Genomic DNA, 13,294 nt, shown 5'->3' with positions numbered 1-13,294 from the left:
CTCAGCCATTAGCTCAGCTAGTGGTTAACGCCCACATAGTCACATAGCATAATTATTTTAAACACTTACATAACCCTTGTCTGCAGTTTTACCGTAGACAGTTGGTATTGATCTCTTTTAGTAAGAAAGTCATTGCCGGGCCTGCGTTGTACTGACCCAGTTTGGAACAGCAGTCACACGTAGCTACAGGTCTTCGCCGTCCCAACGAAGCTCTTCTGTCCAGGCTGGGGGCTCATATAGCGCTACAGGCTGGTCTGCGCAGCTGACACCAGAACAGTTACCGAGCTCAGCTCACACCTTTGACATAACACTGGAGGGACTGCTACACCTTCATAGTAAGACGGGCTGGGGGGTGGTTGTGCGATTCTACCCACGACCTTAGCGATGCTTATAAGGGGCCGAATTTGAATGGCTTGTTTTTAACCCGTGTTTTCCCGTGAAAGCCCACAAGAAGCTGACTGGGTTGCTTTCCTTCACAGTTTGTGGGTTGGCAGGCGCTCCAGATACCAGAATGCCTTTGCACAGTCACTGAAAAAGTGAGTTTCTCATAATGCATGCCCATAAAAGGAAGTTCAGCTTCCATGGAGGCAGACGCAGATTCATGGCTACGTGGACAGAGAGCTGCTCTGAGGAGTAAGAGCGCACAGGGCAGGAAGTTGCAGAACCCCTCAGTCTGTTACTGTTGTGACAATCTGAAGTGCGCTTGATTTGACAGGTGTGGAATGCCAAGGGTTTTGTCTTAGGGTCATGTGCCCACGATGATTTTCAGAAATAAAGTAGTTTTAGACTAGTTTTATTCGCAATACATATTTTTGAAGGTCATATTTTTCTCTGTTGAGTTTTCTCGGTTGTAGCACTTTTGCACGCATGAAAATGGTCCTGACATCTCCAAAGTGCCGATCCCTTTTTTTTTTGGTCTTGTCAAGAGCTTTAGTGACCGCCGAACTAGAGGCGCAGAGTCGCTCTCAGGCGTGACTCTGCACTGAACGCTGCAGAACTGGGACTGTTGTGCCCAGCAGGGCCTCCAGAGGAAGACTCTACTGGCCTTCCTCCCTTCACCCCCTCTTTTTCAGCTCCCGTAAAACAAGGCCGGTATACCGTTGAAGTTTCCTGTATCACTACGTGGGAGTTCCAGTCCTGTTGCCATTGCGGCGTTGTCGTGACAGGATCCAGAGTTGGGTGACTCTTGTTAATGCTGGTTTGGTCTGTGAGTGTTTTCATCCCTGGAGTTGAACGCTTCCTACTTTAGCTCCGGATGATCATTCCTTTTTGCTTTTTTTCCAACCTCACACCAGCCTTGCACCAACCCAGGGCCCACTGGCTCAGACCGTTGTATGGACACACCGTTAGAAAATGCTTTCTTCTACATTCATGACAGACAATAGTAATACACACACACACACACACACACACACACACACACACACACACACACACACACACACAAAGACAAATGCATACATAGACACGTGGTTTCATAACTGTTCTTTTGTGTGGGGCCTATTGTGATGTGAATGTGTCAGCAGCTGGGGTTGTATCAATAAACCGTCTCTACATCTCAGCTGGAGTGGAACGGTTTGGCTTCTCTGAAAGGCACAGAAACACACGCAGATATGCTGCCAATTCACTGGCAGTTATAGCATGTGATACAGTTACAGCATGAAATACAGTTACAGCAGGAGTTACAGCATGAGTTAGATACAGCAGGAGTTAGTTACAGCAGGTGTTACAGCATGAGTTACAGTTACAGCAGGAGTTACAGTTACAGCAGGAGGTACAGGTACAGCAGGAGTTACAGTTATAGCAGGAGGTACAGCAGGAGTTACAGTTGCAGCAGGAGGTACAGCAGGAGTTACAGTTGCAGCAGGGGGTACAGCAGGAGTTACAGTTGCAGCAGGAGGTACAGCAGGAGTTAGTTACAGCAGGTGTTACAGCATGAGTTAGTTACAGCAGGAGCTACAGTTACAGCAGGTGTTACAGCAGGAGTTAGTTACAGCAGGTGTTACAGCAGGAGTTACAGTTGCAGCATGAGTTACAGCAGGAGTTACAGTATTGTGTTCCATTCCAGCCCCCCCCCCCTTCCCACATCCAAAATTCCAATGAGATCCTCTTAATGGATTTGCTTATGTTCCCTTCAGGACCTGATGGATTTACAGTAGGGAAAACCATGAGGGTTTCCTGACCACGGATGTCCCCACAGAGCTTGGAGTTTGTATTTAAACAAGATCATGTCATGATGGCTATGGGGAAATTAGGTCCCCGACAGGGCTGAACTGACAGATACCAGCAGCCCAGTGCAAATAGCGCTGTGGGGTTTTGAGTCCTGTCAGCAGGACTGGCTGTATATCTCCATGCTGGAGGGAATGTGTGTTGACAGACTTACCCAAGTCTTGAAGGAAGCTAGAGAAGTGGACCTGGCTGCTTCTGAACTGACTGGCTCGGCTGATCAGAGAAGCTCTCTTACTGACTTCAGTGCCACAGTCAGTCAAGATTAAAGAGATTCGCTTACCAGTTTGTGAACTTCAGTGTCTTTTGTCTCTGTCTGTCTGTCTGTCTCTCTCTCTCTCTCTCTCTCTGTCTGTCTCTCTCTCTACCTCCTTCCTGTTTTCTCCTTTCTTCAGCCCAGCTTATAATATTAGCATAGCGAATATCACGAGTGTGTTTTGGTGGCAGGGAGCCTCATATCCCAATTAACGCGCTGGAAACGTAAGCTTCCTCTTATCTGGCGGGTTTCCCGGCAAAAAGCATTGAGGCCCTGGGTAATAATTAAGCTTTTTTGCTGCTGTAATGGTCCCGTTGAAGGATAACCCACTTTTTTAGTGTAATATGAGCTTCTGTGAGTAGTCCTCTCACTGAACAGGTTGACCCACTTCATCTGGTATCTTCACATTCCAGCGCTGATGAGGAACAACAACACAAATACAGCACTTCTGCTTCTGAGTAACCATGGAAGCTGCACTGTGACACAAGTCTGAGCGGCAGTTCTCTCTCACACACACACACACACACACACACACACACACACACACACACACACACACACACACACACACACACACACACACTTTCAAATATCCTAATCATGTTGTAGAATTAGAATTCCACGTCAGGCCTCTCCAGCTGACTGAAACATGGCAGAGGTTGCCAATTCACTAAGACTCTTGTTTCCGAGGTAAACACTGAGTGAATGGGGGGTGGGGGGGGTGGGGGGTTGGGCATACTATAAGCGACACATCAGCTTTGCATATTCAAACCAGCTTGTCCACTTTGTTTTCCCATTGGCTTAGAGTGGGTCAGTGCCATACCACTAGAGCTCCCTGCGCCTGTCTTGGCAACGGCGCGCCAACACCCAGGCCAGCTTTCTCTTTGGCCACCCACGATGCATTGCGGCCATCGAAGGGCAGATAAATCAGCGGCGTGGAGGCGCGCGGCAGGGGGAGATGGGGCCACCAGCAGTGTCTCGGGCCGAATTCATTTCCGTGAGGCAGACAGCGAGCACCCGGAAAGCTTTTGGAAAACCCTCTCCCAGCCTCCCGAGGGTTTACCCTCCAGCCTCCCGAGGGTTTGCTTCTGTCCTTGGCTTGAGCCCGCTGAGCCCCAACTGCCCTGAGCGCAGCACTGGGAACAAGCTGGCAAGCCAGGGCCTGTCACCCGGCTCTCTGCTCTTACTTAGCCAGGACGAGGAGATCTCCTCATTTCTGTTGTTTAATCCCACTTGATTGTCCAAGACAGTTATCCTCTGTTTACGACCAAAGCTGTCAGAGCCAGATTGAGTCCGGTCAGGCGGAAGGCAGGGATGCTCGCGCAGCAGCGTCTGATACAGGTATGCATCTGCAGCATCGGGGTCAGGAGCAAATGTGTAGGCGGTTGCAGTACAAAGAGAGAAAGAGGATGAGCTCACTCGGTGATGCACCGAGACAGCTCGGAGCTGTGGGCACGGGGAGGCTACGGTAGAGCTCGCGTTCCTGAGCTCATGCTTGCACCTCATAAATCACACACTTCCTTCCTTTTTAGGATTCCAGAACTGTAAGGTTTTACAAGTCTGCCCCAGATGCAGGTTGCTGTCTGTACTCCATAGCCTTGGCATTCATTAGTACTTAAAGCTATTTATTGACACAGAACCCTGGGAAGGACACCACTGGCTGATACTGACTGGGTGTCTTACTTGGTTTATTGTGGTTTATTATGATACACATTAGTATATGGTATGTTATTTCAAAGCACTTGAAGTTTGACACTTCTGGCAGACCTTAAGTGTTTAACGGGATTTTTCCTGACAGCCCAGTAGATTTCCGCGCTTTGTTTAGAAGGTAGTGGTAGACTGCAGGCTGGACTGGTTTGTCCTGGTCTAACAGAGCTGTGTCCACCGACACAGGGGACCCGGGAGCCGCGCTCTGTGCAGCTGTGGGTCTCCTACAACCGGCAGCCCATGAAAGAGGCCCAGTTCAACACCCGCCACCCCATCACAGTGAGTAGCAGGGCTCTGCCTCAATGTTCCAGTGATGCACGCTGTAACGTGCATGGTGTCTGCCTGTACACCTGTCCACCTGTTTTACCTGTACACCTGTCTCACCTGTCAACCTGTACATCTGTCACCTGTACACCGATCCACCTGTAAGCCTGTGTCACCTGTCCAGCTGTCTCAGATGTACGCCTGTCTCACCTGTATGCCTGTCTCACCTGTATGCCTGTCATGTGGTTGACCTGTGGTTGACCTGCGTAAGCTCTCCGTCCTTATGCCATCCTTTGCAGGAGTACTACATAGCGGACGCTTCGGAGGACCAGGTGTTTGTGTGTGTGAACCACAACAACAACGTCACACACCTGTACATCTCGGACACACAGGGCCTGGCCTTCTCTCTGTCCCTGGAAAACGTGCTTTACTACAGCCCCGAGGGCTCCGGGAGCAACACCCTGATCAGGTACCGCTGCGTCGAGTGCGTGCGTGTGTTTCATGTATGTGTATCCATGTATAGTTTCCATATTTCTCATTCCTCGAACCCGTTGGCATGTTGCTGCTGCAGGACAGTAGCAACTCATATGTGGGTTAGCGAGCTCCCTCTCCTGCTTCTCACCTACCCTCTCACCTCCAAAGCACCAAGACAGGGCCATCCTTCATCCATGCTTGCATGACCTCATTGTTTCCCAGTAGAGGCGGAGAGGCGGAGCCTGCCCCGGGCCACGCCTCCGGCCCCCCGGCGTGGCTGCCAGTGCTGCAGCACGGTCGTGCTAGCGTGACATTTTCTAAAGTGCAGCTTATTCAGAAAGGAATGCTCGGGACAGCCGGCGTTTAGGCCGAGGCTGGGTGATGCGCAAACGTGACAGGAAGTGATGAACATGTTGATGTTGCCGTGACGTTTCCCTCTTTTTCTCTATAAAGGCAGTTTTCATTCGAAAGACTGAGCAAGCCAAAATATTTCACATTTCACATTTGGTTACTATGGACACCGAGACTATAGAAGCGGTTTTAGCTATGTTTATCTGCATTAATGGACAAGACAGTGGAAATACCCCACAACGATTCTAATATGAGACTGAGTGTGTGTGTGTGTGTGTGTGTGTGTGTGTTGTGATCTGCAGGTACTTTGCCAACGAGCCATTCGCTGACCTGCACCGTGTGGAAGGCCTGCGGGGAGTGTTTGTGGCCACGCTGCTCAACGGCTCTGTCAGCGAGGACAACATGCGCTCGGTCATCACCTTCGACAAAGGTGGCACCTGGGAGCTCCTTGAGCCGCCCACCACTGACAGCCTGGGCGGCACCATAGACTGCCAGGTAGCCTGCGCCTGGTGTGTCAGAGCTGTGGCTGGTGTGTTTGTGCACAGGTTTTCTGGGTAAATAGTAAGCTTGTTAAGGGGTTTTTATTGCAGAATGCCCACTGACAGTCTTTCTTCAGGATTCCAGCCTCTGTGTGTCTGAACATAAGTGGTTAGCATTGTGGGAGTGGCACATTTAAACTGTGGTCCACTGTTTAAGCTGGACTCTATCCCTCTCTCTCTCTCTCTCTCTCTCTCTCTACTCATTGTCTCACCCTCCCTCTCTCTCTCACTCTCCCTCTCTCTCTCTCTCTCTCTCTCTCTCTCTTTCTCTTTCTACTCACTCACCCTACCTCTCTCTCCCTCTCTCTCTCTGTCTCTCTTTCTCTCTACTCATTCTCTCTCTCTCTCTCTCTCTCTCTCTCTCTCCAGCTCTCTAAAGGTTGCTCACTGCACCTGTCTCAGCGCTGGAGTCAGCTGTTGAATATTCAGTTGCGCAGGATGCCCATCCTGTCCAAGGAGTCTGCACCTGGCCTCGTTATGGCAACAGGTAGGTCACATGACCAAGCCCTCAGCTGTCTGGTAACACATCCTCCAGGGTGTGTTTGTGTGTTTATGAAATGCGAGCAGGCTTTTTCTCAGACTGCTGAGACACCCACTTCCTCTTGCTCAAAATTTATTAGAACTCTGAGCCAAAAATATTTGTGTGTGTGTGCATTTGTGTGTGTGTGTGCATTTGTGTGTGTGTGTGCATTTGTGTGTGTGTTTGTGCGTGTGTGTGAGTGTGTGTGAGTGTGCGTACATTTGTGTGTGTGTGTGTGTGTGTGTGTGTGTGCGCGTGTGCATGCATTTGTGTGTGTGTTTGTGAGTGTGTGTGTGTCTCTGTACATGCGAGGGGCTCAAGCCCCCACTGAGAGCGTAACACACACCCAGCAGTGTGTGATGTGGTCTTCTCCAGTACCTCACCCCTTCACATCTGCCTGAAAACATTGATTTAGCTCTCTGCTTGCATCTGGAGGGCACACTCATGTCTCTCGCACGTCTCCCACGCGTCTCCCACGCGTCTCCCACGCGTCTCCCTGTGCTGGCTGCCAGCGGACAGCCTTTTCATTAAGCCATTATAAGATAAAGAGCCGTGAGAGAAGAGGAGAAGAGGAGTCTCACCCAGACGTCTGCCCGCGTAGGGCACCCGTGCTCCCAAACACATGTGCTAATTACTGCTGTTTCAGCCACCAGCTAATTAACACACACACACACACACACACACAAAAGCTCTCACTCTCCTAATGCTTTCCTCTGGTTATCCGAAATAAGCCTCCAGACCTCAGCTTTTTAATAAAACGCCACATTTGTTTTAGGGGACCAGAGCGAGGTGTCTGCGCTGTGTGTCCCATCACCGCTGACATGCGCGCTAGCTCCCCGAGAGGACACAGAGCTGAGAGGATCAGGAGAAAACACAGCATGCCCTGATTCTGCTCTGGACGAGCAGAAGCCTGCAGCAGCTGCCTCAGGGCAGGGCTCCGGGGGTCTCTGGGGGGTGCACCGAGAGCCAACGCGCTAGGCCAATTTTCAGTCCAATATATTCCATACTCGCGGGGGGATTGTAGGATAGCAACCTAACCAGTGGTACAGCAAAAAAAGGTGGATTCAGAAATTACAAGCAGCCAGTCAGACTCGCAGTCGTGCTTGTTCCAAAGTCAAGGTTAAAAGGCAGAATGAAAGGAAACATTTAACATTTAGAGCTGCATTTTGAGTATCTTAGATGTTTACTAAATACAGTTTCCAGCACTGTTAAAAACAATTTTACCTTCTTACCATCAAGATGGGTTCTTGAGTGGGAACTTGTGACATTGGGTGCAATAGAATTCTGAATAATTTAAACTTATTATGAATAATTTAACTTTATGCTATTATAACTCATAAATGTATTTAATTCAAGAGCTCTGTTTGTAGACCTAAGTTGTTTGAAAAAGAAAATTATTTATTTTAAATGGCTGATTGAGGTGTTCTTGTGCAATCTCCAGTGTAAACAGAAGCTCCTTGTGAAGCAGCAGGCACTTTGGAGGGGGAGGCTGCTGCCTGATGTGTAAAGGTTGTGTTTTGGCAGAGAGCTCGAGTTCTCACTTCCCAGCCTGCCTCTAGCACTCTTGCTGGCAGCTGTCTACTTCCTGTCTGTGGTGTGGCTTAAACATTGCTCCATCTGGCAGAGGTTCCGCTCAGCAGAAAGGAGTGCTGTGTGTGTGTGTGTGTACGTGTGTGCGTGTGTGCGTGTGTGCGTGTGTGTGTGTGTGCGTGTGTGCGTGCGTGTGCGTGCGTGTGCGTGCGTGTGCGTGTGCGTGCTGTGTGCGTGTGTGTGTGTGCGTGCGTGTGCGTGTGCGTGCGTGTGCGCGTGCGTACACGTACAGACCGGAGTGCTGTGTGTGTGTGTGCGTGCGTGCGTGTGCATGTGTGTGTGTGTGTGTGTGTATACGTACAGACCGGAGTGCTGTGTGTGTGCGTGCGTGCGTGCGTGTGCATGTGTGTGTGTGTGCGTGTGTATACGTACAGACCGGAGTGCTGTGTGTGTGTGCGTGTGCATGTGTGTGTGTGTGCGTGTGTGTGCGTGTGTGTGCGTGCGTGTGCGTGCGTGTGCGTGCGTGTGCGTGCGTGTGCGTGTGCGTGCTGTGTGCGTGTGTGTGTGTGCGTGCGTGTGCGTGTGCGTGCGTGTGCGCGTGCGTACACGTACAGACCGGAGTGCTGTGTGTGTGTGTGCGTGCGTGCGTGCGTGCGTGTGTGTGCGTGCGTGTGTATACGTACAGACCGGAGTGCTGTGTGTGTGTGCGTGTGTGTGCGTGTGCATGTGTGTGTGTGTGCGTGTGTACACGTACAGACCGGAGTGCTGTGTGTGTGCGCGTGTGTGTGCGTGTGTGTGCGTGTGCATGTGTGTGTGTGTGTGTGCGTGTGTACACGTACAGACCGGAGTGCTGTGTGTGTGTGTGTGTGTGTGTGCGCGTGTGTGTGCGTGTGTGTGCGTGTGCATGTGTGTGTGTGTGTGTGCGTGTGTACACGTACAGACCGGAGTGCTGTGTGTGTGTGTGTGTGTGCGTGCGCATGCTTGCAGACAGGAGTGCTGTGTTTGTGTGTGTGTGTTTGTTTGTATGTCTGTTTGTGTCTGTGTGTGTGTGTCTGTTTGTTTGTTTGTGTGTTTGAGTGTGTGTGTGTGTTCATGCCCGGACCGCTGACGTAGTGTGGAGAACCGTACCCCCACTTCTTTCTTTTTCCTTCTTCTTCCACTAATTTTCGCTCTCTCTCTCTCTCTCTCTCTCTCTCTCTCTCTCTCTCCCCTCACCACTGCCTCTCTTTCTCCCTTCCTCCTCTTAGGGTCCGTGGGACGGAGCTTGGCCAATAAGCCCAACGTCTATGTGTCGAGCAGTGCAGGCACTCGGTGGAGAGAGGTACAGACTCCCAACCCCCCCCCACCTCACGCTCCCACCGTGGGGGGCTTCACGAGCTTGGCTCCGTGCTCGGATCGCAGCCTCACCGCACGGTGCTGCTATCCGACTGAATCCCACGTTCAGCTCCTGATATTCCTCATCTGTTAGGGAGTTTAATACAGCTTCAGTATTCCGCTCTTGCTCCAGGCTCTGGCCGGGCCGCACTTCTACACCTGGGGGGACCACGGGGGCATTCTGATGGCCATCGCTCAGGGCGGCTCCACCAGGACACTCAAGTGAGTCGCCTACCCCTTCTGCTTCTCTCCTTCACGTGCCTACAGCCTCACACAGTGCCTCAGGTGGTTGCCAAGCAACCCCCGTCAGGGATGACCCGGCGCCGGGCGCATTTCTCCGTGTCGCCGCAGGTTCAGCACCAACGAGGGCGAGACGTGGACGGAGTTCCAGTTCTCCGAGCGCGAGGTCTACGTGTACCAGCTGCTGACGGAGCCCGGCGAGAAGAGCACCGTCTTTACCATCTTCGGTTCCTATGCCGAGCAGCTGCACAGCTGGCTCATCCTGCAAGTTAACGCCAGCGACGTGCTCGGTGAGACCCCTCAGGCCGCCTCGGCCCGCCCGTGAGGGGCGTGGCTGCCGCACGCACGCACGGAGAGGCTGGGTCGTGAAGCTGCCTGTTTTTCCACGTGCCCAGGTGTGCCGTGCTCAGAGGGTGACTACAAGCACTGGTCCCCGTCAGACGAGCGGGGCAACAGCTGCCTGTTAGGGCGGGAGCTGGTGTACAAGCGCCGCACGCCCCACGCCACCTGCTTCAACGGGGAGGACTTCGACCGGCCCGTCAGCCTGTCCAACTGCTCCTGCACACGGCAAGACTACGAGTGGTGAGCGTCTCCCGTTTCCCCTCCAAACAGCGAATCACGTTCCTGCTCTTAAATGGTCGCTGCATTTTACGTTATTTATAACCCTAAACTTTCCAGACAGTCCTTTGTCCTGCGTCTAAACCCGCACCTGCCCACAAACGTTTATTTCCGTGTCCCAAGATCCCTATTAAATGACTATTAAATGATCCCTATTAAATTGTATTCCCCTTCATGGCATTTCAGACTTGAATATGAGACATGAATATCAGACTTAGGAATTGCGCATTAATTCCAGACTTAGAATGGAGCAGTCTTGTAAAGTCTAGTAATGGTGTTTTATCTCTCTGTGTGTGTCTCAGTGACTATGGCTTCAAGCTGAGTGAGGACCTGTCCCTGCAGGTGTGTGTACCCGACCCAGAGTTCTCAGGCAACCTGTACGCCCCTCCAGTGCCCTGCCCAGTGGGCACCACCTACCAGCGAAGCAAAGGGTGAGACAGTGAGCTGAGTCTGGGTAATACCAGCCTGCCAGCATGCTGCCAAACAGCACGACTCACTGCTCATCACCTGCAATGATAAGAGGAGCAAAATGATTTAATGCCTTTTAAGTGTCTGTGTGAGTGTCTGTGTGTGTGAGTGCGTGTGTTTGAAAGACATATATGTTTTTGTGTGTGCTTGTGTGTGTGTGTGTGTGTGTGTGTGTGTGTGTATGTGAGCATGTGTGCGTGTGTGTGTGCGCCCTTATTTTGGGTAAATTTTGTAAATATATATATACACACACACACACACACACACACACACACACAATTTACCCAAAATAAGGCTAAGGGTGAATGTTATAAGAAATGCCATGCTGAAAGTTTGATAAAGCAGAGAGACTGTGATGACTGGGTTTATCGCGGCATGGAGATGTCAATACAGAGAAACTATGATGTCATATCAAAACATGGAGTTTACGGTTATTGAGCAACAGCCTCACCTAATGGCAGAAATTGGAACTGAGCAAGTGGGAAAGGCACTGTGATCTCGTCTAGGCACTAACTCTGTGGAGTGCTGATGTTTTTGTGTGGCTGCAGGTACAGGAAGGTGCCCGGGGACAGCTGTAGCGGTGGGGACGTGGAGTCCAGGCTGGACGGAGAGGAGCTGCCCTGTCCTGTTGGAGGTCCGAGTCCCTGCGTTGGCCCCTGGCTTTCCGAGCACAGCTCTCTCCTTCTCTCTCTCTCGCTCTCGCTCACCCACTCTCGCACAACTTCCACTCCCATTAACAGGAGAAACTGCTCACCTTTACACCCTTTCCAGAAACACAGGACAAAGCGCCATGCTTGTTGGTATAAAAAGCTGCGACTGTTGCCATGGCGCTGGCACGTGACACTGGTACGTCTTGTAAATCTGGATATGCCATGCGGAGCATCTCGGCTGCTGAGGCCCGGGGGGGTTGGGGGGTAGGCAAACACGTGGCTGGTCTTTGTCCTACAGAGGCAGCGAGGCTGAGGGCTTACTGACTCTGACTCTGACTCTGACTTTTAATTCTCGACTGAGGAAAAGGTGTCCTCTTAAATTGGAAGTCGAAAGTGAGATCAAACAGTTGTATACCTTCAGTGTGCTACACGCTTTGCACTGGCCCTGCTGCATCTTCTGACAGATGCACTGCTTTCGGCTCCTTTTGAGTTTTCCCAGCAGTAAATAAATCATTGATGCTTGATAACATTTTGACTGGAGCTTGAATAAGCAAAAGTGTGGTGACACAAGGTATTAGCGAGATGTCTTTTTAATCAAGTTTGTGCGGGGGTGTGGTGGTGGTGTTCTCCTGTAGAGAGTAATGAGTTCCTCCTGTATGCCGTGAGGACTTCCATCCATCGCTATGACCTGGCCACGGGGCTGGACCAGACCCTGCCTCTCTCCGGCCTCCACGAGGCCGTGGCTCTGGACTTTGACTACGAGAGGAACTGCCTGTACTGGGCAGACATTTCACTGGACACCATCCAGGTATGGGTACACATTGGCAGGCCTGTTTCTGGAGCTGTGGATACGGTAAGAACCCCATGTCTGTCTCTGTGGCCCTGCAGAGGCTCTGTCTGAATGGCAGCTCTGGGCAGGAGGTGATAGTCAGAAAGGACCTTCAGAACGTGGAGGCTCTGACCTTCGACCCCGTCAGCAGACTGCTGTACTGGGTAGATGCCGGGGCTCAGAAGATTGAGGTGAGCCCAGCCTGAAAGTTGACACAGTGGCTAGGCCATAGTGTACAATGTAACCCTTTGCAGGCAGTAACGCAGTAGTTTGCTCTGTGTGCGTGTGTGAAACCGGTTGTGCTAATGGTTCCCTCTCGCTCAGGTGGCAAACCCTGACGGTGACCTGAGACGAACCCTGCTGAACTCCTCTGTGTTGGAGCATCCACGTGCCCTGACCCTCATTCCTGGAGAGAGGTACAGCAACCATCATTCACATTCACTCCCACTCACAGCACGTTCTACAGACTGTAGGCCCAGTCTTCAGGGTAATAATAATAATTATAATAATGATAATAGCTTTAATTTTTATATTCTCTTTCTAACACTCAAGGTTGCTTTACAATGACAATACAGACGGAGAGAAAAAATACATTACTTAACACATTTAATACATTAACAACTATTAACAGAAGAAAGGTGATGAGAAATGTTGAGAGAAGAGGTGTGTTTTAAGTTGGGATTTGAAAGCGATATCGAGTAAGTGTTCATAGATTTAGGCCATGCCATTAAAGGATCCGACTCCTACAGAGACCAGGGGATGGAGAGCAAACCTACATCAAAGGACCGAAGTGTACAGGTAGAACAGGATGAGTGTAGCTAGATAGGGAGGTGCAAGACCGTGCAGGGGTTTGCATGTAAGCAGGAATGTGATGAACATATTGCTGTAAACCCCACCTTCAGGGTAGTAGAGTAGACCTAGTCTTACCAGAACCCATAGCAGGTTGTGTTTTTGCTCTTGAACCTGCTGGAGACCGAAATGGTGAAATGGGTGCTCTGGCTGAAGTGTGAGAGAGCTGGCTCACTAGTGTGGTGGTCCAAGCACATGTTTGTCGCCTGTAAGATCTGGGGTTGAGACCAGGTGTGGTCGCTGCCCTCAGCCTTCGTCACACCCACAGTCAGGAGCACTAAGCCCCTCCCTGAGCGCCGAGTCCGTCGGGGGGTCTCAGACAAGCGAGGGCCAATCACTCGCGTAGGTGACGACTTCACACGAAGAAAGTGCAGACAGGCAGGTGACGTGAGTTTCATA

The 13,294-nt window shown here is 51.1% G+C and overlaps 1 protein-coding gene across 2 annotated transcripts in view; it reads left to right on the top strand.

The window, feature by feature from the left end:
- The window catches only part of sorl1 (sortilin-related receptor, L(DLR class) A repeats containing), a 38,250-nt gene that overhangs the window by 13,390 nt on the left and 11,566 nt on the right, over nucleotides 1-13,294 (top strand). For both annotated transcript variants that reach the window (XM_081699869.1, XM_035534142.2), the window contains exons 7-19: nucleotides 4,376-4,468; nucleotides 4,753-4,922; nucleotides 5,581-5,773; nucleotides 6,187-6,304; nucleotides 9,115-9,188; nucleotides 9,375-9,463; nucleotides 9,593-9,771; nucleotides 9,877-10,063; nucleotides 10,402-10,530; nucleotides 11,116-11,201; nucleotides 11,853-12,025; nucleotides 12,106-12,237; nucleotides 12,371-12,462. In XM_081699869.1, the coding sequence (XP_081555995.1) occupies nucleotides 4,376-4,468; nucleotides 4,753-4,922; nucleotides 5,581-5,773; nucleotides 6,187-6,304; nucleotides 9,115-9,188; nucleotides 9,375-9,463; nucleotides 9,593-9,771; nucleotides 9,877-10,063; nucleotides 10,402-10,530; nucleotides 11,116-11,201; nucleotides 11,853-12,025; nucleotides 12,106-12,237; nucleotides 12,371-12,462 (1,715 nt within the window). The remainder of the gene's footprint in view (nucleotides 1-4,375; nucleotides 4,469-4,752; nucleotides 4,923-5,580; nucleotides 5,774-6,186; nucleotides 6,305-9,114; nucleotides 9,189-9,374; nucleotides 9,464-9,592; nucleotides 9,772-9,876; nucleotides 10,064-10,401; nucleotides 10,531-11,115; nucleotides 11,202-11,852; nucleotides 12,026-12,105; nucleotides 12,238-12,370; nucleotides 12,463-13,294) is intronic.

Source organism: Electrophorus electricus, chromosome 17, assembly GCF_041902795.1.
Source record: "Electrophorus electricus isolate QZ-2024a chromosome 17, ASM4190279v1, whole genome shotgun sequence".
In the NCBI taxonomy this organism is placed as follows: domain Eukaryota; kingdom Metazoa; phylum Chordata; class Actinopteri; order Gymnotiformes; family Gymnotidae; genus Electrophorus; species Electrophorus electricus.
Note: the sequence above shows the minus strand (reverse complement) of the source record. Positions and strands in the feature narration are given on the sequence as shown.